The sequence below is a fragment of the Anomaloglossus baeobatrachus genome, chromosome 11 (genome assembly GCF_048569485.1).
Source record: "Anomaloglossus baeobatrachus isolate aAnoBae1 chromosome 11, aAnoBae1.hap1, whole genome shotgun sequence".
NCBI lineage: Eukaryota > Metazoa > Chordata > Amphibia > Anura > Aromobatidae > Anomaloglossus > Anomaloglossus baeobatrachus.
Window position 1 is genome coordinate 33,227,900 of NC_134363.1, and position 26,447 is coordinate 33,254,346.

The window sequence follows — 26,447 nt, forward strand, 5'->3', positions numbered from 1 at the left end:
CCTGTCTCTTTGCCTGTCTCTCTGCCTGTCTCCCTGCCTGTCTCCCTGCCTGTCTCCCTGCCAGTCTCCCTGCCTGTCTCTCTTTCTGTCTCCCTGCCTGTCTTTCTTTCTGTCTCTCTGCCTGTCTCTCTTTCTGTCTCCCTGCCTGTCTTTCTTTCTGTCTCTCTGCCTGTCTCTCTGTCTGTCTCTCTGTCTGTCTCTCTGCCCGTCTCTCTGCCCGTCTCTCTGCCTGTCTCTCTGTTTGTCTCCCTGCCTGTCTCCCTGCCTTTCTCTCTGCCTGTCTCTCTGTCTGTCTCTCTTTCTGTCTCCCTGCCCGTCTCTCTGCCTGTCTCCCTGCCTGTCTACCTGCCTGTCTCTCTGTCTGTCTCCCTGCCTGTCTCCCTGCCTGTCTCCCTGCCTGTCTCTCTGCCTGTCTCCCTGCCTGTCTCTCTTTCTGTCTCTCTGCCTGTCTCTCTTTCTGTCTCCCTGCCTGTCTCTCTTTCTGTCTCTCTGCCTGTCTCTCGGTCTGTCTCTCTGTCTGTCTCTCTGTCTTTCTCTCTGTCTGTCTCTCTTTCTGTCTCCCTGCCTGTCTCTCTTTCTGTCTCTCTGCCTGTCTCTCTTTCTGTCTCTCTGCCTGTCTCTCTGTCTGTCTCTCTGTCTGTCTCTCTGTCTGTCTCCCTGCCTGTCTCCCTGCCTGTCTCTCTGCCTGTCTCCCTGCCTGTCTCTTTGCCTGTCTCCCTGCCTGTCTCCCTGCCTGTCTCTCTGCTTGTCTCCCTGCCTGTCTCCCTGCCTGTCTCCCTGCCTGTCTCTTTGCCTGTCTCCCTGCCTGTCTCCCTGCCTGTCTCTCTGCTTGTCTCTCTGCCTGTCTCCCTGCCTGTCTCCCTGCCTGTCTCCCTGCCTGTCTCTCTGCTTGTCTCCCTGCCTGTCTCCCTGCCTGTCTCCCTGCCTGTCTCCCTGCCTGTCTCTCTGCTTGTCTCTCTGCTTGTCTCCCTGCCTGTCTCTTTGCCTGTCTCCCTGCCTGTCTCCCTGCCTGTCTCTCTGCTTGTCTCCCTGCCTGTCTCCCTGCCTGTCTCCCTGCCTGTCTCTTTGCCTGTCTCCCTGCCTGTCTCCCTGCCTGTCTCTCTGCTTGTCTCTCTGCCTGTCTCCCTGCCTGTCTCCCTGTCTGTCTCCCTGCCTGTCTCCCTGCCTGTCTCTCTGCCTGTCTCCCTGCCTGTCTCCCTGCCTGTCTCTTTGCCTGTCTCCCTGCCTGTCTCTTTGCCTGTCTCCCTGCCTGTCTCTCTGCTTGTCTCCCTGCCTGTCTCCCTGCCTGTCTCCCTGCCTGTCTCTTTGCCTGTCTCCCTGCCTGTCTCCCTGCCTGTCTCCCTGCCTGTCTCTCTGCCTGTCTCCCTGCCTGTCTCCCTGCCTGTCTCTTTGCCTGTCTCCCTGCCTGTCTCCCTGCCTGTCTCTCTGCCTGTCTCCCTGCCTGTCTCCCTGCCTGTCTCTCTGCCTGTCTCCCTGCCTGTCTCCCTGCCTGTCTCTCTGCCTGTCTCCCTGCCTGTCTCCCTGTCTGTCTCCCTGTCTGTCTCCCTGCCTGTCTCTCTGCCTGTCTCCCTGCCTGTCTCCCTGCCTGTCTCCCTGCCTGTCTCTCTGCCTGTCTCCCTGCCTGTCTCTCTTTCTGTCTCTCTGCCTGTCTCCCTGCCTGTCTCTCTGCCTGTCTCTCGGTCTGTCTCTCTGTCTGTCTCTCTGTCTGTCGCTCTGTCTTTCTCTCTGTCTGTCTCTCTGTCTGTCTCTCTTTCTGTCTCCCTGCCTGTCTCTCTTTCTGTCTCTCTGCCTGTCTCTCTTTCTGTCTCTCTGCCTGTCTCTCGGTCTGTCTCTCTGCCTGTCTCTCTGTCTGTCTCCCTGCCTGTCTCCCTGCCTGTCTCTCTGCCTGTCTCCCTGCCTGTCTCCCTGCCTGTCTCTTTGCCTGTCTCCCTGCCTGTCTCTTTGCCTGTCTCCCTGCCTGTCTCCCTGCCTGTCTCTCTGCTTGTCTCCCTGCCTGTCTCCCTGCCTGTCTCCCTGCCTGTCTCTTTGCCTGTCTCCCTGCCTGTCTCCCTGCCTGTCTCTCTGCTTGTCTCTCTGCCTGTCTCCCTGCCTGTCTCTCTGCTTGTCTCCCTGCCTGTCTCTCACTCTCTCCCTCTCTGCCTGTCTCTCTGTCCGTTTATCTAACCATCTTTCTGTCCCTCTCTGCCTGTCTTTCTCAGTCTGTCTGTCTCCCTCTCTGTCTGTCCGTCTCTGTCTGTCTCTCTCTGTCCCTCTCTGCCTGTCTTTCTGTCCATCTCTACCTGTCTCTCTCTGTCTTTCTCTCTCTACGATCTCTGCCTGTCTCTGTCTCTCTTTCTGTTTCTCTATATGTCTTTCTCTGATTTTTCTCTGCCTCCCTGTTTGTCTGTCTGTCTGTCTCTCGCTCTGTCTCTCTCTATCCGTCTCTCCACTGATATCATATTACCTCACACATAGGCTTCTTATACTATGAATGTCCTTTGTTGCCTATAGCAACCAATAACAGCTCATATTAATGACCTGTGGCTCCCAGCTCCATTCACTTTAATGTAAGCAGGTTTTTTGGCAAATAAGTGTAAAGCGCATGCTTAAATTTCCCCACAAAACATAGTCTATGACATTCCCTGAGTCACAAGAAGCGGCTGTGCAAAATGTCATGATTGTAAATGCGACGGTGCAGATTCCTTTAGTGGACGTACATACATACACATATATTCACACATACACACACACACACACACACTCATACATACATGTAAGGAGGTGGTCAGCGTACCAAGAATGTGAAGAATTTCCTCCCCTGAAGACCCCGACCAAGATGTTTTAGTAGATTTTAGGCTGGTATATTATGTGAATTTATTGTAAGTGCGGACGGTGCCATCTAGTGGCCGAATAAGTACATTGTCGTATGTAATGCTGAATGTGTGTTTCTATGTCTTAGGCCTCCTTCACACGTCATGTGTGATGTCCGTTTTCACATGTACTGAAGACACGGACATATGTTAACCCCTTAAAATCAATGGGTTTGTGCACACGTGTGTGTTTTCTCGTGGACCCCGTGACACACGTGTGCTCCACACGGAGACATGTCATTTTTTTTCTCTGGCAGCACGGGTGTCACACGAATCGCACACTGATGTGATCCGTGCGACATCAGTGTGACACGTACCAGAGAAAACCACATTTTTGTGAAATAAAATGATTTTCTATAATCACCGCTGCTGTCTCCTGCTTCCAGGCCCACTCATTATGCTCATGCATATTCACTGCACCGAGGACCTGGAAGCAGCAGCAGCGCCAGAGACATTAGCACCATGGATAATCAGCCTGTAGCAGGGCCACGGGGTTGCAGAACACACTGACTATGACTATAGCATGTGTCCCCCCCTCCGTCGCCCCTGTTTACACATACATACACTCAGCTTTATATATTAGATAAATCCATGTGCAGTGAGCTCCCCCTAGTGGTGGCTGCAGGTGGCCAGAATTATGTTAGAAAATTAGATACATTGTAAGATTTTTGTAGTAGAAATTTGCCCTTAAAGCAGAATGTTTGGTAACTGGAGTCTTAGGCAATGACTGTAAGGCTTTTACCTTTTATACACCATTCCATTGGAGTTCACGCCGAATACAGAACCATCAGTGGCAACCTCCACCATGACCAAACTGCCGGCTATCTGCACCCATCGACTTCCTTTGCAGGCGTTGGGTTGCACATCATAGCGGTAATAGATGTTATTGGCAGCGTTCACACCCCAGCAGCCATTAAGACCACAGGTGAAGTATTTCAGACCCCCTTCTAGCTGGATAAAGGGCAGCACGGTACCCCTGGAGAGTGTGTCCACCTGGTTCAGGCAGTAAATCCCATCCCATAAATTAGCTCCAGACACAAATTTTTCCCCACCAGCATCTATCTGCTTCAGACTTCCTGCGGAAATAAAACCAAGGATAAATGTTAGAAAATTGTTCAGCCGTATATTCCGATTTAACTGTTTTTTATGGTTCTGTATCTATGTAATTCAATGCACCGCTGTATGCCTGCAATGTTAACAATTCACCATTAGATGGCGATGTAGCACTATTTTAATAAACAAAACCAAAGATAAATGTTGGAAATTTCTGCAGCCGTATACTCCGATTTAACTGGTTTTTTTATGGTTCTGTATCTATGTAATTCAATGCACCGCTGTATGCCTGCAATGTTAACTTTTCACCATTAGATGGCGATGTAGCGCTATTTTAATAAACAAAACCAAAGATAAATGTTAGAAAATTCTGCAGCCGTATATTCCAATTTAACTGTTTTTTTATGGTTCTGTATCTATGTAATTCAATGCCCACTGCATTACTGCAATGTTAACTTTTCACCGTTAGATGGCGATGTAGCACTATTTTAATAAACAAAACCAAAGATAAATGTTAGTAAATTCTGCAGCTGTATACTCCGATTTAACTTTTTTTTATGGTTCTGTATCTATGTAATTCAATGCACTGCTGTATGCCTGCAATGTTGACTTTTCACCATTAGATGGCGATGTAGCACTATTTTAATAAACAAAACCAAAGATAAATGTTAGAAAATTCTGCAGCCGTATATTCCGATTTAACTGGTTTTTTTATGGTTCTGTATCTATTTAATTCAATGCACGACTGTATGCTTGCAATGTTAACTTTTCACCATTAGATGGCGATGTAGCACTATTGCAAGAAACAAAATCCAAAAAGAATGGAAGTGAGAAAATTACTGAATAGTAATTGTGTTGATTTTGAAGTTTCAAGCATACTCCAAAAATTCCTATAAAATAATGGTAGGGGTCTTATAATTCAAGCATAGTGCAAAATCCTATAAAATCCTACTAGGGCTTATTTTTTTGGAGTAGGGCTTATATTTCAAGCATACTCCAAAAATCCTGTAAAATTTCACTAGGGCTTATTTTGGCATAGGGCTTATATTTCAAGCATAGTCCTAAAATAATGCCAGGGTTTATTTTTTGGACTAGGCCTTATATTTCAAGTATACTCCAAAATCCTATAAAATCCTACTAGGGTTTATTTTTTTGGGAGTAGGGGCTTATATTTCATGTATACTCCAAAAATCCTATAAAATCATACTAGGGCTTATTTTTGGCATAGGGCTTATATTAAATGCATACTCCAAAAAATCCTATAAAATCATGCTAGGGCTTATATTTCAAGTATACTCCAAAAATCCTATAAAATCCTACTAGGGTTTATTTTATTTTTTTTTAGAGTAGGGGCTTATATTACACGCATACTCCAAAAAATCCTATAAAATCATTCTAGGGCTTATTTTTGGCATAGGGCTTAAATTTCAAGCATAGTCCAAAAATCCTATAAAGTCATGCCAGGGCTTATTTTTTGGAGTAGGGCTTATATTTCAAGCATACTGCAAAATCATACCAGGGTTTATTTTTTGGAGTAGGGCTTATATTTCAAGCATACTCCAAAAATCCTATAAAATCATAGGGTTTTTTTTTTTTTTTTTTTTAGGAGTAGGGCTTATATTCCAAGCATACTCCAAAAATCCTTTAAAATCATACTAGGGCTTATTTTTTGGAGTAGGGGCTTATATTTCAAGCAGAGTCCAAAAATCCTATAAAATCATGCTAGGGCCTATTTTCTGGGTAGTAAAAGACTAAACACTCTCCCCCTTGAAAGAAGCTACCGCAAAGGTCCTTTTCTTGCTGCTCTGGCCTATCCACTGTATTGCGGTTGGTATATATCTGTTTGCATTTATATGTACCGTATATTGATTATTTATGTATTTCTACTTTAGCATATTACATTTATCTGATGTATGATATTAAACCAAGCTAGCTGTACACTACTGCCATCTAGTGGATAAATAGGGTAATTATCCTATGATTTTGGACTATTTTATACATTATTTACATTATTATACATTATTTTATACATTTATTATTGTCCAGGGCTCTCCGGCATATTCTGTTATTGTCTCTTTTGTATATTTTAGGATTTTCTTTTAATCAATACAATTTATTTGTTTAGTTATTTTCTCACTTCCATTCTTTTTGGGTTTTGTATTTTATCTATTATAGTGGTCTATTGGTATTTACAGCATTATTGTAAGGAACAGTGGTGACTGAGGCCACATGAAAATCAGTGACACCCCCCCCCCTTCCTGAACTATGTCAGTGCCTGCCAATGGCTGCAGAGAAATGGGATTTTGGAGGGGTGCGTGCCGCAGCTTGTGAAACTTTATTAAAGAGTAACTAAACTTTCAGTTCTTTTAATAATTTTGTCCACCACGGAAAGTTATGAAATTATGCAAATCATTTATTAGATTAATCTTTACTTGTAAACTTGCATGAAAGTGGCTTCCAAACTCAGTCTATTTGTCTTCAGCTACATTAAATATCAGAATGTAATTATTTGGAGTACAGATGATGGCAGTGATTGTCTTCAGCTACATTAATATCAGAATGTAGTAATTTGGAGTACAGATGATAGCAGTGATTGTCTTCAGCTACATTATTATAAGAACATACTCATTAGGAGTACAGATGATGGCAGTGATTGTCTTCAGCTACATTATTATAAGAACATACTCATTAGGAGTACAGATGATGGCAGTGATTGTCTTCAGCTACATTAAAATCAGAACGTACTCATTTGGAGTACAGATGATGGCAGTGATTGTCTTTAGCTATATTAATATCAAAACATACTCATTTGGAGCACATTCTGATACTAATATTACTGAAGACAATCACTGCCATCATCTGTACTCCAAAGGAGTATGTTCTTATAATAATGTAGCTGATTATTTTAAGAACATACTCATTTGGAGTACAGATGATGGCAGTAATTGCCTTCAGCTACATTAATATCATAACATACTCATTTGGAGTACAGATGATGGCAGTGATCTTTTTAAGCTGCATTGATATCAGAACATACTCATTTGGAGTACATATGATAGCAGTGATTGTCTACAGCTGCATTAATGTAATAATGTACTCATTTGGAGTACAGATAATGGCAGTGATTTCTTCAGCTACATTAATATCAGAACATACTCATTTGGAGTACATTCTGATACTAATGTAACTGAAGACAATCACTGCCATTATCTGTAATCCTAATAATGTTCTTGTAATAATGTAGCTGAAGACTGATCCGTCATTATTTTAAGAACATACTCATTTGGAGTACAGATGACAGCAGTGATTGTCTTCAGCTACATTATCAGATTATACTAATTTGGAGTACAGATGATGGTAGTGATTGTCTTCACAGCTACATTAATCTCAGAATATACCCATTTGGAGTACAGATGATGGCAGTGATTGTCTTCACTTACATTAATATTAGTATGTACTTATTTGGAGTACAGATGATAGTAATGTTTGTCTTCAGCTACAATAATATTAATATGTACTCATGTGGAGTACAGATGATGGCAGTTATTTCCTACAGTTACATTAATATCAGAAAATACTCATTAGGAGTACAGATGATGGCAGTGATTGTCTTCAGCTACATTAATATCAGAATATGCTCATTTGGAGTACAGATGATGGCAGTGATTATCTTCAGCTACATTATTATAAAAACATACTAATGTGGAGTACAGATGATAGCAGTGGTTGTCTTCAGCTACATTATTATAAAAACATACTAATGTGGAGTACAGATGATAGCAGTGGTTGTCTTCAGCTACATTATTATAAAAACATAGTAATGTGGAGTACAGATGATAGCAGTGGTTGTCTTCAGCTACATTATTATAAAAACATAGTAATGTGGAGTACAGATGATGGCAGTGATTATCTTCAGCTACATTATTATAAAAACATAGTAATGTGGAGTACAGATGATGGCAGTGATTATCTTCAGCTGCATTATTATAAAAACATACTAATGTGGAGTACAGATGATGGCAGTGATTATCTTCAGCTGCATTATTATAAGAACATACTAATTTGGAGTACAGATGATAGCAGTGCCTGATTTCTGCTACAATAATATCAAAACATTAAAACTGATAGCTCAGGATTTCTTGAGTGAAATCCCAGAGAGCTTTTCTAGACCCTACAGGCCCCTAAAGAACTTTTGGACCATGAGGGGCTGCAATTTGTTATACAATGCAGAATGGGGGGCCGAGCAAAAAACTCCCCAAATCTGAGCTTCCTTGGGAGAAGAAAGTGGGTCAATAATAGGAATCGACAAGGCGTAATAAGACGTCTTCTTACCTGCTACCGCCACCCAGGTGTTGTCCTGCCACTTGTAGATGGCGTTCCCCCTGTTGACCCCCCAGATTCCACCTGGACCCACCGACACGTGGATCAGTTTTCCAGGAATCTGCTTCCAGGCGTTGTCCACCCATTGGTAAATATCGTCATTGGAGTTGACCCCATACACCTGACCGTCGCCGGCGTCCACCTGCTTCAGGTTCCCAGGTATGTCCGTGCACTGCAGCCCTGAGGATGGAAGAAATGGTATAGGCAAAAGGAGAAGATCAATGCAATAAATAATATTGCACAATGTGTGACTGTCACCTATGGACGGACGTTACCTGCAGCGGCGGCTCCGGAGCACAGCAGCAATAGACCGAGGATTAGGTGCATGGTGCCGTCTTGTGTGATGAGGAACACGTTCTGCACCATTTATGAGCCTCCTGAACTCCTCCCCGAGTCACCTGTACACCAGGAAGGACATCAAACCTCAAATATTCTATACAATGTAAACATACAGAAACTAAACACTCCCCCGCTAATCGCACCCCCCCCCCCCCCCCCCGCCCTACCCAAATCCTCAGGTGGGTAAATACAGGGCCGGATTAAGGTTGGTGGGGGCCCCTGGGCAGAAAATCTGGTGGGGGCCCCATAACGTTAACATTTTTAGCCATAACAGTAGAGCGCGAACTGCAGCATTTAGATATAAATCCAATGAGCTTGTGTCTTATCCTGTTCTGCCACATTCAGATTTCCAGTACTACAATACAGATACAGTCCAGGATCACTCACAGCCGTCACTTATATACACAGTACAATACAGATACAGTCCAGGATCACTCACAGCTGTCACTTATACACACAGTGCAATACAGATACAGTCCAGGATCACTCACAGCAGTCACTTATACACACAGCACAATACAGATACAGTCCAGGATCACTCACAGCTGTCACTTATACACACAGTACAATACAGATACAGTCCAGGATCACTCACAGCTGTCACTTATACACACAGTACAATACAGACACAGTCCAGGATCACTCACAGCTGTCACTTATACACACAGCACAATACAGATACAGTCCAGGATCACTCACAGCAGTCACTTATACACACAGTACAATACAGATACAGTCCAGGATCACTCACAGCTGTCACTTATACACACAGTACAATACAGATACAGTCCAGGATCACTCACAGCCGTCACTTATACACACAGTACAATACAGATACAGTCCAGGATCACTCACAGCAGTCACTTATACACACAGTACAATACAGATAAAGTCCAGGATTAATCACAGCTGTCACTTATACACACAGTACAATACAGATACAGTCCAGGATCACTCACAGCCGTCACTTATACACACAGTACAATACAGATACAGTCCAGGATCACTCACAGCTGTCACTTATACACACAGTACAATACAGATACAGTCCAGGATCACTCACAATGGTCACTTATACACACAGTACAATACAGACACAGTCCAGGATCACTCACAGCCGTCACTTATACACACAGTACAATACAGATACAGTCCAGGATCACTCACAGCTGTCACTTATACACACAACACAATACAGATACAGTCCAGGATAACTCACAGCTGTCACTTATACACACAGTACAATACAGATACAGTCCAGGATCACTCACAGCTGTCACTTATACACACAACACAATACAGATACAGTCCAGGATAACTCACAGCTGTCACTTATACACACAGTACAATACAGATACAGTCCAGGATCACTCACAGCTGTCACTTATACACACAACACAATACAGATACAGTCCAGGATAACTCACAGCTGTCACTTATACACACAGTACAATACAGATACAGTCCAGGATCACTCACAATGGTCACTTATACACACAGTACAATACAGACACAGTCCAGGATCACTCACAGCCGTCACTTATACACACAGTACAATACAGATACAGTCCAGGATCACTCACAGCTGTCACTTATACACACAACACAATACAGATACAGTCCAGGATAACTCACAGCTGTCCACTTACACACAGAAAGATCGAGGATCGCACTGTTCCCTGCCGCCATCGGTGGCCCCTTGACACGATCACGGGAAGTCGATGGTTGCTATCGTAGCGGCAGGCCATGTAATGACCCCTGTTGCTATCATGACATATTTTCTGTCACAGTCGATAGAGCGCCGACTCACACAGGAATGCTGTATTTCTGCTAATCAGAGCTGTACAGCTCTGATCAACAGGGATGCACAAGCGATCAGACTGCTGATCCTTATAGGTCTCAAGGGGACTAGTAAAATAAATACAAAATGTAAAAAAATAAATAAAAAGTTCAAATCACGCCTCATTTGCCCCACTGAAAATAAAACAGTTAAAAAAATATACACATATTTGATATCTCAGAGTTCAGAAATGCCCGATCAATAAAAATATAAAATCAATTAATCAGATCGGTACATGGTGTAGCGAGAAAAAAATCCAAATGACAAAATTACGTTTTTGAGTAGCCACAAAATTTTTAAAAAGATCCAATAACGGGCGATCAAAAAGTAGCAACTTCATAAAAATTGTATAATTGAAAACACCAGCTCAAGCTGCAAAAATATTAGCAGTCACTGGGCCTCACATCCCAAAAAATTACAACGCTACGGGTTTCCAAAAATGGCACCAAAAGCACAATTCTTTTTTTTAACAAACTTCTGAATATTTTTTAACCCCTTAGATAAAAGTAAGAGTATACCTGTTTGGTGTCTATGAACTCGGCATCACACTGACATGGTAGGTTTACAATATAGTGAACATGGTGAATAAAATAACCCAAAAACAATTTTTTGCAATTTTATCGCACTTGGATTTTTTTTTCCCTGTTTCCTAGTACATTATATGGTAAAACTGATGATTTCACTCAAAAGTACAATTTGTCACGCAAAAAATAAGCCCTCATATGGCAAGATTGATGGAAAAATAAAAAAAGTTACGGCTCTCAGAAGAAGGGGAGAAAAAAAAAAAAAAAACGGAAAATCGGGGTGAAGGAGTTAAATTTTGAGTACTATAATACTATGAAAAAATTTTATGAAGTCAATATGAATAACAAAACTGATAGCTGTCAGTGAATGGCACTCAGCAATACGTCTGGCACATGTACATGGAAAGAACACATTAAACTCCGGGGGGGGGCATCATTTTACTGCAAGGGGGGTATGTAATTATACTCCAGTGGGGGAGGGGGCATTATTATATGATTATAATCTCTGTGGGGGCGTTATGCTATGATTATATATTAGTATGGGGAGGGTGTTATTGTATAATTATACTCCATTGGGGGAGGGGGCATTATTATAAGATTACAATCTAGTGGGGGAGGGGGTATTATTATATGATTATAATCTAGGGAAGGGGCTTAAATTCTGATTATATGAAAAGGGAATAGTGTAATTAAGGAGGTGTAGGTAGGTTTAAACAATGATGGGTGTCAGTGACTATACTGCAATGTAGCTCCTATGTAGGTCGTTCATACACACTTCACCTCTTGCAGTAAAATGACCCCCCCCCCCCCAAACTCCAGGAACAAAATATACACCCCTTGCAATAAAATGTCCCTGTCTCCACCTTTCATGCACAGCTATATACAGTTACTCCCCCTTACTGATAGCTCTGTTTTGGAGTTACTTGGAGAGCACTGTCGCCCCCTCTACACCCCCCTCCCCCTGCCCTGCTGAGTGACCTTACTCTCACAGCTGACATCCCGCGCGTCCTTCTATCTCAGCCTGCATCTCTCATGGACGGTGCAGGCTCTAGCTGCATCCACAGCAGCAGAATGGTCGGTGACACATCAGAGACGATGAATTTCCCGCCCCCACAATCCTCTCGGGCAGATAGCAGCCGCAGCAGAGAGGAAACACGCAGTGAGGGAGCTGCAAATCAAAATGACATCTGTCTCCCTGCACCGCCCCCCTCTGGAGCCTGGCGGACGGCACCCTGTGCAACTGCACTACTAACATGTAGATGATAAAGCCAGCTATGATCATGGGGGCCGCCAACACAGGAAGCCGAAGACAGATGGTGGTGGGGGCCCCCTTGGAGGCTCTTGTGGTGGGGGCCCCTGGGCGGCAGCCCCGCCTGCCCTTCCTATAATCCGGCCCTGGGTAAATACCACAGAAGCCTAGAAAGCTAAGATCAATTATTTACAGAGATGATGGTTGCAGTTTAATAGGGTGGTACTGTGACGAATAACATCACATACACACACACCCCCTTCCCTGGTAGGAAACACCCGTCAAACAAAACCCTTGTTGCCCCCTCCAGGGTCTGATGTCCACACCAGGTGGGGCGGAGCCAGGCGGTTGGCCCCACCCACCGAGGAGTTCATAGGCCTGGAGGCGGGAAAAGCAGACAGTCAAGTTAAAGGGTCAAGTGGAGAGTGGAGTTGAGAGTGGAGTGGAAGCAGAGACTGTGTGTGTCTGGGTTGGAGCCCAGGCACCGACAGCAAGGTCGGCAGACGGTGGTGGCCGTCTGCAGGAGTTAGTGGACGCCTGCGGAACTGTAGGACCGGGGTCGGGCGGTGGCCCGCCGGTACCGAACCAGGGAGCAGATTGAAGCTAAGCACCAAGACAGGGTATTCAGACCCCGACTAGGCTCGGAAGTCGCCGTAATGGTCAAATTCTCTGATTGTGGTCTGGACCTCAGGGGTTCATTCCCAACCAAGTCCCGTCAGAAGGCAACAGCCCAACCCGTCTGGATAAGAGCCACCGCCAACGGCCAGAGATCCAAGAGCCAGCGCCTGCGGGCAAAACGGGCTCTCCCGACACGTACAAGCCGGGGAGCGGACCACCCGTGGGAATCCATAGGGGTCAAACACTTACACACAGGTGCAGGGAAAGACAGCCACCATCAACCTGTCCGGGGAAGAGTGAAGACGCCGCAGCTGACTGCGGGCCCCGTCCATCCAGCCGTTTGGTTTACCAGACACTCTGTTATTGACTACCTGAGTGAGTACATCAGTGCCATCCGGCACAGTGCTGCACCGTATTGCTGCCGCGCTGCCTCCCCGCATCGGCTCCTGCACCTAGCCCCTACCCACCAACATCATCCAACCAAACCCTTTCCTCTCCCCCAACCGGGGCCCCGGGACCAACAGCCCCTACCCACAGAGGGGCCAACACCTCAGCTGCTCCCCGCCATCGCTCCCGGGAACCCCCGTCACCAGCAGCGGTGGTGCCCACCATCACCACAACCCCATGGGTGGCGTCACAACCGACTTCCCACCACCAAACATTCCCCCCCCCTTCACTCATGGGCGAGGAGGCGCTGCTCGAGCCCCGGGTCCGGCCCCGTGCTTGAGCCACCAAGGAGCAGAAGCACCGGACCCGAGCGCCAGAGATTCCCCCAGGCGAGCGGTGTTCCCCAGAAACCCCTCTCCACCCGCGACAGTACAGTACACTTGATGGGTGCAGTTTACCAGGGTGGTACAGTACACTTGATGGGTGCAGTTTACCAGGGTGGTACAGTACACTTGATGGTTGCAGTTTACCAGGGTGGTACTGTACACTTGATGGGTGCAGTTTACCAGGGTGGTACAGTACACTTGATGGGTGCAGTTTGACAGGGTGGTACAGTACACTTGATGGGTGCAGTTTGACAGGGTGGTACAGTACACTTGATGGTTGCAGTTTACCAGGGTGGTACAGTACACTTGATGGTTGCAGTTTGACAGGGTGGTACAGTACACTTGATGGTTGCAGTTTACCAGGGTGGTACAGTACACTTGATGGGTGCAGTTTGACAGGGTGGTACAGTACACTTGATGGTTGCAGTTTAACAAGGTGGTATAGTACACTTGATGGTTGCAGTTTACCAGGGTGGTACAGTACACTTGATGGTTGCAGTTTAACAAGGTGGTATAGTACACTTGATGGTTGCAGTTTGACAGGGTCGTACAGTACACTTGATGGGTGCAGTTTGACAGGGTGGTACAGTACACTTGATGGTTGCAGTTTAACAAGGTGGTATAGTACACTTGATGGTTGCAGTTTGACAGGGTGGTACAGTACACTTGATGGATGCAGTTTGACAGGGTGGTATAGTACACTTGATGGTTGCAGTTTGACAGGGTGGTACAGTACACTTGATGGTTGCAGTTTACCAGGGTGGTACAGTACACTTGATGGGTGCAGTTTGACAGGGTGGTACAGTACACTTGATGGTTGCAGTTTACCAGGGTGGTACAGTACACTTGATGGGTGCAGTTTGACAGGGTGGTATAGTACACTTGATGGTTGCAGTTTGCACAGGGTGGTACAGTACACTTGATGGTTGCAGTTTACCAGGGTGGTACAGTACACTTGATGGTTGCAAGGTATTGTACACTTGATGGTTGTAGTTTGCACAGGGTGGTACAGTACACTTGATGGTTGCAGCTTGACAGGGTGGTACAGTACACTTGATGGTTGTAGTTTGCACAGGGTGGTACTGTACACTTGATGGTTACAGATTGCACAGGGTGGTACAGTACACTTGATGGTTGTAGTTTGCACAGGGTGGTACAATACACTTGATGGTTGTAGTTTGCACAGGGTGGTACAGTACACTTGATGGTTGTAGTTTGCACAGGGTGGTACTGTACACTTGATGGTTACAGATTGCACAGGATGGCATAGTACACTTGATGGTTGCAATTCACACATTGGTACAGTACACTTGCTGGTTGCAGTTTGCACAGGGTGGTACAATACACTTACGGTAATAGTTGCACATGAACTGATTGTTGCTCAACTTAAAAGTATTTTTAGGAGTTATTTACAAGATCCATTGATTAAGAGGTATCGATTGGACAGCAGACACCCAGGATGCACCTAGAAAAGATGATGGGTCTTTCCCATCCTTCAATGCTGCTGTAAGTGTAGCCATCAGGAAACTGGAAGGTACTGCATCCCTCACAAGGATGCAGTTGCAGTGCCTACCTCTTCAGGGACCCGGCGATCCAGTGCCGGTAACACCAAAAACCCAGGTAATCCCAGTTTTCCGCAATATTCCCCCATTAGGAAGTCGAGCTGTGACAGAGGAAGTGTGAGGACAGAGCAGTCAGAACAGTGTGAGACTGTAGCAGAAGAGGAGCGAAGGTGGAAGCGAAGGGACATCCTGACTCGGGTTAACGGTGACCTGGGACCCAGGAGAGTGGTTGCTGGTGGAGTATAGTGGAGTACTCTCGGAACTACGCACCGACGGGGTACAGGACCCTTGGACAGGAAAGAGCTTCAAGCAGACCTGTTATCACCTGCACAGCGAGGGGACCATTAAGGACTTTGCTGACCTTAAAAATCCGAAGGCTGAGTAGCAAAGGGAGAACCGGGGACAGGACCAGAGACTCCAACCCCACAGGGTTCACGCTACCGTCAGGCGGACAGAAGTGGACAAACCACCGGACGGGGACCCCCAGTGATCTATACCACGGGGACCCATTTACGAGAGACAGGTGCAGGATAAGAAGGTACCAGAGAAACCAGACTGGCACTGGGACGAAAGGGAAACCAGCCGGCCTCGGGCAACCAGTTATCACCAACCAGCAGTGAGTAAACCAGTTGCACTGAACTTTGGTGTAGACTCCCTTCTTCTAACACCTGTCACATCCCCTACCCTTTGGGGCCCGGCACTGCTTGCAGAGGGCCTACCATCCAGACTGCAAATAACACCAGCCCCAGTGGTGACATTGTGCAGCGGCGGCTCCATACCTATTGCCGCAACACCGCAAGTGGCGTCACAAGTGGACATTACTTTAATTCCCCTATAAATACATCTCCTTTACAAAAAGGGCCCAGGACATGGAACCGGGCAACGACCACCAGCGTGATGTTCCTCAGACATACACCGCCTGGGACCGAGTACCCCATAACCCTGGGCTCGACATAAGCCCTACGGGAAGCTACCTACCAACCTCAGACTGGGAGGGACACATGGGGCTGAGTCTCTCTATTGTCCTCTACTTATTGCCGTGTTAGGTCCTCCTATCTGGCATGTAACCGCCTAATTAACATCCCATCTACAATTGGCAAAAGCCGCACAGTCCAGATTCTTACAAATGGCGCCAATTCACAAAGGACTTTTCACATAAACTTAGAGAAACACCAAAATTCGGCAACTCTACGGAGATTCTCAGGTCACACAAGTCCAAGGGGACAATACCGCGTATATGCAGCATGCAACCAAACCTGAATATCGGCACACAGAGGCCGCACCGCACCACCGCCGTGCACCGCCGGCTCCTATAACATTCAATAATCCTAAGTCTGTAACAAAGAGGAGAAGAGGAAACGTCCCATCAAATAAATATTTAACGTAGATAAACCCAAACCCTTCCAAGGAACTTCACACCTTGTTATTGTGGTTTTCTCCAGAAACGTGAGTCTTCTTTATCAATATAGATAAACCAACAAGAGTAATCCAAAGCTTGGCACCAACCTCTATCCGGATCCTCCAACACCGGGATCAGCTTTGTAACATCTGCAATCGAGGATTTCACAAAGATTGATGCAAACCTGCGATGCCAGACCCGGAGTAAGGTCAGGAAGGACCATGGATTCCGAAGGACCAAAATCTTCAGTTTTTCTTTCCCACCACTTCTCATCAATTTGCTTAATACTTTCCAGTCATGGCCAATTATTTTTAATCTTCCAAGAAGCATAACTTTTTTTATTACACAATCATTTTACCATAAACCGTAACTAGTGACTAGAGATGAGCGAACCGGTCCCGGTTCGGCTCGAGGTCGGTTCGCCAAACGGAGGTCCCGTTCGAGTTCGGTTCGTCGAATGTTCGACGAACCGAACTCGAACTGCATAGGAAACAATGGCAGGCAATCACAAACACATAAAAACACCTAGAAAACACCCTCAAAGGTGTCCAAAAGGTGACAAACAACACAAACACATGAGAAAGTGACAAGGACATATACTCATGTGAAAACAAAAGAGCAGGACAAGGAAAAAGAGGAGGAGACACAGATATAGGCATGGCACGCCCTTCTAAAATCATGTAAAACACCGCAAGGTTACTCCAAGCGGAGTCTCCCTTTTTTCCAAAAATTGTGCCCCACACACACCCACCCATTCAGTGGCAGCACTTGTGCCCCAGTTGTACACTTCACAGGTAGATTTGCATCAAGCACATTCCAAATCCACAAGCATTTACTCTCCCCAGGATGACACAGGGGTTGTAAATTCCTTCTGGATCCATGACTTGTTAATTTTGATGAACGTTAGTCTGTCCACATTGTCACTGGACAGACGCGTGCGCTTATCTGTCAGCACACACCCAGCAGCACTGAATACACGTTCAGAGACAACGCTGGCAGCTGCACACGACAAAATCTCCAAGGCGTAAGTGGAAAGCTCTGGCCATTTTTCTAGATTTGAAGCCCAAAATGAGCAAGGCTCCATTTGCAAAGTCATGGCATCGATGTTTATTTGGAGATACTCCTGTATCATCCTCTCCAGCCGTTGACTATGTGTCAGACTTGTTGTCTCTGGTGGCCTTGCAAAGGATGGTCTAAAAAAATTATGAAAAGATTCCATAAAATTGCTGTTACCAGCACCAGATACTTGTGCTACTGGTACGGGTAGACTGTTGAAGATGACGAGACCGTCCCATGTTTGTCAAGTTACAACTGGGAGATTCACTCCCTGCACCTGCACGGTTGTTTGGTGGAAAAGCCGAGCTAAGATCGAGTAACAGCTTCTGCTGATACTCCTGCATACGTGCGTCCCTTTCTATGGCTGGAATTATGTCACAAAATTTGGACTTGTACCGGGGATCTAATAGTGTGGCAAGCCAGTAGTTATCATCACTTCTAATTTTGACAATACGAGGGTCATGTTGGAGGTAGTGCAACAAGAAGGCACTCATGTGTCTTGCGCAGCCATGCGGACCAAGTCCACGCTGTGTTTGTGGCATAGAGGTGCTACCCGTTCTTTCTTCCTCTGACATCTCCCCCCAACCTCTTTCAACTGAAATTTTACCAAGGTCTCCCTCATCTGCTGAGTCTTCCATGTCCATGGACAGTTCGTCCTCCATTTCTTCATGTTCTCCTGCACCTTCCTCAACATTTAGCCTGCTACTATGCGCCCTTGTTGATCCCTGTCCCCCATGGTCCCATGCCTGGCGCCTTGTTGATGATGAACGTCTGGATCTTGGTGATGTTGTTGTGTCTTGCGCATATGAATCCTCCTGTAGTTCTGTGTCGCCCTGGGCAAGCCAGGGGACACGGGTCACACACCACCACACCCCACACTCCAGGTAGGCACATCACAGCTAACCACAAATCCTTGTTGCCTTCCTCCAGAGGTTGATGATGCACACCAGGGGGTGGGCCAGGCGGTTGGCTCCGCCCACCAAGGAGCTCACAGCTCTGGAGGCAGGAAGTAACCAGGCAGATAGCCCAGGCAGGGCAAGAGTAAAGAGGAGAGTTCAGTTTGGGAGTTAAGGAAAGTGAAAGTAGAGAAGTGGAAAAGGAGGAAAGGAGGAGAAGTGACAGAAGAGAAAGACAGCCTGAAGGGTCCAGCTTTGTGAGGGCCAGAACAGCAAGGTCAGCAACGGCGGTGACTGTCTGGAGGGGGACCGTTTGGAAGTTCCTGGAAGGACCCCGTTGGCTGTGTGCCCGGTGGTCTGGAGCAGTGTTCCGAAGGACAGTGAGCACCAGGGCAGGGGCCTCTCGGACCCCGGCAAGGCTAGGAGTCGCCAGATTTGCCAAATCCGTCAGTGACGGGGACGCAGCTCCCCCAACAACCAAGTCCCGAGTGAAGGCAACAGCCCGACCATTACCGGGGAGACACCGCCACCGCCAGGGCACCAGTTTCCCCAGGGCCAGCGCCTGCGGGCAAAGTGTAGAGCTCCTCCGGCCCAGATTGCAGCCGGGGAGCGGGTAACCGGAGGGAATCCACCGCTACCATCAGTCAACACAGGTGCAAGGAAGAGAGACATCACCGTCACCTACCGGGAGTGCAGGTGCAGCCGTCTGTGGGACCGTCCTACCAGCCGTTGGTTTACCGTACAAACTGTGTCCGTGTGTCAGGCTGAGTGAGTACCATAGTGCCGCAAGGCACAGCGCTGCCCCGCGTCCCTGCGCCCTCCAGGCCCTACACTTTACATCTCATCACCGGGCCCCGGGATCACCAACCCCTACCCACGGAGGGACAACACAACAACTGGCTGCTCCACATCACCATCCCCGGGACCCCCACACTGAGCAGCGGTGGTGCAATCACCACAACCGTGGGTGGCGTCACGAACTATAACAATCCCTTCACCCAACAAACACCCCCTTTCACTCACGGGCGAGGAGTGTCGCTCGAGAAACCCCGGGATCCGGCCCACAGCTCGAGCCACCAGGAGCAGCTGCCGGACCCGAGCAGAAGGGGTGAGCGCGGTGTGCTGACACCCTCCTCCCCGCCCGCGACAGTTCCTCCCCTTCCTGTTGTCCCACCCCCTGACTCCGAATAGTGTTTAGCGTGTGCTCCAGCATGTAAATGACTGGAATCGTCATGCTGATAATGGCATTGTCAGCGCTAAACATATTCGTCGCCATGTCGAAACTGTGCAGAAGGGTGCATAGGTCCTTGATCTGAGACCACTCCATCAGGGTGATCTGCCCCACCTCTGCATCTCGTTGGCCCAGGCTATACGTCATGACGTATTGCACCAGGGCTCGGCGGTGCTGCCACAGTCGCTGTAACATGTGGAGAGTTGAATTCCAGCGTGTCGCCACATCGCATTTCAGGCGATGAACCGGCAGGCCGAAAGACTTCTGGAGCGATGCAAGTCGCTCTGCTGCGGCGCTTGAACGGCGGAAGTGAGCAGACAGTTTTCGTGCCCTGTTCAGAAGGCCATCTAGGCCGGGATAGTGTGTTAAAAATTGCTGGACGACAAGGTTCAACACGTGAGCCATACAAGGTACGTGTGTCACCTTGCCCAGGTGAAGGGCCGCACCCAGGTTTGCAGCATTGTCGCACACAGCCTTACCAGGCTGCAGGTTGAGTGGAGACAACCATTTATTAAACTCGGACCGCAGAGCTGACCACAACTCCTCAGCTGTGTGACTCTTATTCCCAAGACATGTCAAGCTAAAGACCGCCTGATGCCGTTGCGCTCTGGTGACAGGATAGTAATGAGGGGTGCGTGATTCCTTCTGCGCAGTGAGAACGCTGGTGGCCTGACCAGGCAGGCTTGGGGTGGAGGTGGAGGACCCAGATGAGGTGGAGGATGCAGAAGCAGTGGCGGAACTTGGACAGACAGAGGATTGACACACAAGTCGTGGGGACGGCAAGACTTGTGCAGCAGACCCTTCACCATCTATCACCATAGTTACCCAGTGCCCAGTCAGCGACATGTAACGTCCCTGTCCATGCTTACTGGTCCAAGTATCGGTGGTGAAATGCACCCGTTCACACACAGAGTTTCTCAAGGAAGCGGTGATGTTGTGTGCGACATGCTGGTGTAGCGCGGGCACACCTTTCTTAGAGAAGTAGTGGCGACTGGGCATCTGGTACTGGGGCACAGCGACAGACATAAGGTCTCTAAAATCCTGTGTGTCCACTAGGCGGAAAGGCAGCATTTCGGTAGCCAACAGCTTACAGAGGGATAGAGTCAACCTCTTAGCTTTGTCATGGGTCGCAGGAAGTGGCCTTTTATTTGACCACATCTGAGGGACAGAGATCTGGCTGCTGTGTGTAGACGGTGTTGAGCAGGGTGTCCCTGGAAAAATGCAGGTTTGTGAGGAAAGTGCAGGCGGAGACATGATGTTGCCTTCATCCAACGTTGGTGCTATCGATGTCTGAGAGAGCTGTACACACTCACTTGTTTCCCCTTCCAAACCAACTGACGACCTACCAAGCAAACTGCCTGTTGCGGTTACAGTGGTGGAAGTTGTGGGTGGAAAAACAGGTGTGACAGCTGTCCCCACAGTCCTAGAAGATGACGAGCGCGCGGATGCACTGGAAGGGGCAGGCGGTGGATGGTTCGCTCCGCTAGGCCGCATTGCAGCACGGTGAGCTTCCCACCGGGCCATATGATATTTATTCATGTGACGATTCATGGAAGAAGTTGTCAAACTGCTGAGGTTTTGACCTCTACTAAGAGAACCATGACAAATTTTACAGATCACATAATTGGGGCGATCTTTTTCTATGTCAAAAAAGGACCAGGCTAGGCAAGGCTTAGAGGCCATGCGACCTGTTGATCCACCCCGAATAATGCTCAGAGGCAGAGTGGTGGCTGAGGATGCAGTTGTAGACGTGCTACCAGTACTCCGACTGTGTCCAGGAAGGCGCAAGGTAACTTCGTCATCAGTTGCATCCTCCTCCACCACCTCTGTTGACCTCCTCGAGTGCCTGACTGTGGGTTGACAGTAGGTGGGATCTAGAACTTCATCATCAATTGTTGTGTTTGCACTCCCCTCCCCCTCAGACCGAGCCTCTTCTTGCCCTGACCGAATATTTAAGTTGTCATCCCAATCGGGTATCTGCGTCTCATCTTCATCAGTATGTTCCTCATTGTCTATTACAACAGGTGTTACAGTTTGTGACAAAGGGTCAACATTATGCTCAGAAACTTGGTCCTCACGGCCTGAATCAGAGTCACAAAGGTTCTGGGCATCACTGCAGACCATTTCCTGTTCTGTACTCACTGTAGCTTGGGAGCAGACCTCCGATTCCCAGGCTATAGTGTGACTGAACAGCTCTGCAGACTCAGCCATCTCAGTTCTACCATACTGTGCAGGGCTGATGGAGACTTCAGAGCTGGGAGAAAGCAAGTTTGATTGGGATGACAACTCAGAGGACTGGTGTTTTTTGCATGCAGTACTTGAAGTGGCTGAGAGGGCACTTGTTGGACCACTTGAGATCCATTCAAGCATTTTCCTTTTTTGGCCATCATCTACCTTTGTTCCTGTTGTTCGTGTCCGTAAAAAAGGGAGCACATCGGATTGTCCACGGTAAGTAGTAGACATCTTACTTTTGCTGGTAGATGGTCTATCTTCAGCAGATGATAATGGAGCTTTGCCACCTTCCCCACGGACAAACCCTTTTTTTCCTTTTCCACCACGCCTCTTCCCCTTTCCACCAGCATCTGTCATTTTGCCACTCATGTTGATTGCGACAAGATTGTGCACTGAAAATGTGGTAGTAAAAATTGAGAGGTGGTGTAGATTGCAGTGGTGGTCTAGCTTTATTAACAGCAGAATAATAAAGAATAAATATCCCTGACAATGCAACTACGGCCCTTAAACTGGCAGCATCAATTGCTAGTATAATGGCTTAGTTATAATGAGTTGGAGTGTGCAATGCAGGCAGAGGTGCTGCAAATGTCTTTGCACTAGTGGGACAATACAGAAGTCCAACAGCCACGTTTAGGATGCCACTAGGTACACTGAGTGTTTGCTAGTATAATGGCTTAGTAACAATAAGTTGGAGTGTGCAGAGGACAGGAGGGTACAGTGCCAGGATTGTGGGGCTCTGGGTAGAGGAATGGAAGCCTGCCTTTCTATTCCCTCCTAATGGGGAAATGCAGCGACGAAATCCCTGACCTTTGCTACACAGACGCTGTCTCTGTTTTCAGGACCTGTCACCTATGGCTCTGACCCTGCCGGTACGAGCCCTTAAAAGGACTGATGGAAAGTGCTATCCCTAAGCTGTCCAGCGCTGTGCATGGAGCGCATACAGCTGTATCAGCGATAGGACTCAGGACGGAGCTGCGCCAGTGATGTCTGACACCAAGGACGCAGAAGAGATAATGGCGTCCTGGAGGAAAATGTCCGGTTTTATAATGCAGGGACATGTGACATGGACATCCTATCACACATGCCGTTGCTTCTCTGGCTAAAAGTCCACTTAGCTGTGTGTGTGTCTGGGATTGGCTGACATGCTGGCCCTCCCCACTACACGCGCGCGCTTAGGGAAGGAAGACAAGGAAAAAAAAAAAATGGCGATCGCCATTATAGAAACAGCAGTGATCTGAATGCGCTGTTCACGCACACTATACACTGAAATGTCATAATAGTGTGAGTCACAGAGTGACTTACACTATTACAGCGGAAAGCCAGCTAGGAATTAGCTGTTTTTTTGCTGCTAGAACCGTTCTCGAACGTTTCTAGAACTATCGAGCTTTTGCAAAAAGCTCGAGTTCTAGTTCGATCTAGAACAGACCCCAAAATCACTCGAGCCTAGAACTGGAGAACCGCGAACCGCGCTCAACTCTAGTCACTAGTCAGACCCTGCACGTGTGGTGGCTGTTGGCGGGGGAGTTCGGTTACCACACAGTCAGACTTATAGGCACCTCAGGAAGGAGTGAGGTGACTGAGTAAGGGGACTCCTGGTAGACCAGGCCCGCACGGGGAAACAAGTCCCTAGAGCAGGGGTGGGCAATTAATTTTCCCATGGGGCCGCATGAGAAATTGGGATTGGTTTAGAGGGCCGGACTAATATAATTACCTCAGTTCTACCCAATATACTACATCACTACACCCCCTCCATATACTACACCTGTAATATACTACATCACTAAACCCCCCATATACTACACCTGTAATATACTACATCACTACACCCCCCATATACTACACCTGTATTATACTACATCACTACACCCCCCATATACTACACCTGTAATATACTACATCACTACACCCCCCATATACTACACCTGTAATATACTACATCACTACACCCCCTCCATATACTACACCTGTAATATACTACATCACTACACCCCTATATACTACACCTGTAATATACTACATCACTACACCCCCATATACTACACCTGTAATATACTACATCACTAAACCCCCTCCATATACTACACCTGTAATATACTACATCACTACACCCCCTCCATATACTACACCTGTAATATACTACATCACTAAACCCCCCATATACTACACCTGTAATATACTACATCACTACACCCCCATATACTACACCTGTAATATACTACATCACTACACCCCCTCCATATACTACACCTTTAATATACTACATCACTACACCCCCCATATACTACACCTGTAATATACTACATCACTACACCCCCTCCATATACTACACCTTTAATATACTACATCACTACACCCCCCATATACTACACCTGTAATATACTACATCACTACACCCCCCATATACTACACCTGTAATATACTACATCACTACACCCCCCATATACTACACCTGTATTATACTACACTCCCTCCATATACCTGTAATATACTACACCCCCATATACACCTGTATTATACTACACCACTATATAATACACCTCCGATATACTACATCATTACACCCCTATATACTACACCTGTAATATACTACATCACTACACCCCATATACTACACCTCCATATAGTACACCTATAATATACTACACCTCCATATAGCACACCTGTAATATACTACACCTCCATATAGTACACCTGTAATATACTACATCACTACACCCCATATACTACACCTGTAATATAGTACACCCCCATATAGTACACCTGTATAATACTACACCTCCATATAGCACACCTGTAATATACTACATCACTACACCCCTATATAGCAAACCTGTAATATACTATACCTCCATATAGCACACCTGTAATATACACCATATAGCACACCTGTAATATTTTACGCCTCCATATGGTACACCTGTAATATACTACATCACTATACCCCCATATACTACACCACTATATACACCTCCATATAGCACACCTGTAATATACTACACCCCCATATGTCACACACCCTGCTCCCCATACAGCCTGCACCCCCATATCACACACACTACACCCCATACAGCCTGCACCCCCATATCACACACCCTGCCCACATATCTCACCCTGCCTGTACCCCAACTTACCCCTCTCAAACACTCTGCACCCCTTCACATCCTTCTGTCAGTCTGCAGCCCTCATATGCCACTCACCCTGCAGCTTCATCTTCCCTCATATGCCACTCACCCTGCAACTCCATCTTCCCTCATATGCCACTCACCCTGCAACTCCATCTTCCCTCATATGCCACTCACCCTGCAACTCCATCTTCCCTCATATGCCACTCACCCTACAACTCCATCTTCCCTCATATGCCACTCACCCTGCAGCTTCATCTTCCCTCATATGCCACTCACCCTGCAACTCCATCTTCCCTCATATGCCACTCACCCTGCAGCTCCATCTTCCCTCATATGCCACTCACCCTGCAACTCCATCTTCCCTCATATGCCACTCACCCTGCAGCTCCATCTTCCCTCATATGCCACTCACCCTGCAACTCCATCTTTCCTCATATGCCACTCACCCTGCAACTCCATCTTTCCTCATATGCCGCTCACCCTGCAACTCCATCTTCCCTCATATGCCACTCACCCTGCAACTCCATCTTCCCTCATATGCCACTCACCCTGCAGCTCCATCTTCCCTCATATGCCACTCACCCTGCAACTCCATCTTCCCTCATATGCCACTCACCCTACAACTCCATCTTCCCTCATATGCCACTCACCCTGCAACTCCATCTTTCCTCATATGCCACTCACCCTGCAACTCCATCTTTCCTCATATGCCACTCACCCTACAACTCCATCTTCCCTCATATGCCACTCACCCTGCAACTCCATCTTTCCTCATATGCCACTCACCCTGCAACTCCATCTTTCCTCATATGCCACTCACCCTGCAACTCCATCTTCCCTCATATGCCACTCACCCTGCAACTCCATCTTCCTTCATATGCACTCACCCTGCAACTCCATCTTCCCTCATATGCCACTCACCCTGCAACTCCATCTTCCTTCATATGCACTCACCCTGCAGATCCATCTTCCCACATATGCCACTCACCCTGCAGCTCCATCTTCCCACATATGCCACTCACCCTGCAACTCCATCTTCCCACATATGCCACTCACCCTGCAACTCCATCTTCCCACATATGCCACTCACCCTGCAACTGCATCTTCCCACATATGCCACTTACCCTGCAACTCCATCTTCCCTCATATGCACTCACCCTGCAACTCCATCTTCCCTCATATGCCACTCACCCTGCAGCTCCATCTTCCCTCATATGCCACTCACCCTGCAACTCCATCTTCCCTCATATGCCACTCACCCTGCAACTCCATCTTCCCACATATGCCACTCACCCTGCAACTCCATCTTCCCTCATATGCC

General features: G+C 47.2%; 1 protein-coding gene across 1 annotated transcript in view; it reads right to left on the minus strand.

Moving 5' to 3' along the window:
- LOC142256146 (fish-egg lectin-like) overlaps positions 1 to 26,447 on the minus strand; it is a 35,653-nt gene that overhangs the window by 3,786 nt on the left and 5,420 nt on the right. Inside the window, exons 2-4 of the mRNA XM_075327686.1 lie at positions 8,558 to 8,680; positions 8,235 to 8,462; positions 3,592 to 3,925 (exon numbers count right to left, since the gene is read on the minus strand). Of these exons, the coding sequence (XP_075183801.1) occupies positions 3,592 to 3,925; positions 8,235 to 8,462; positions 8,558 to 8,648 (653 nt within the window). The 5' untranslated portion in view covers positions 8,649 to 8,680. The remainder of the gene's footprint in view (positions 1 to 3,591; positions 3,926 to 8,234; positions 8,463 to 8,557; positions 8,681 to 26,447) is intronic.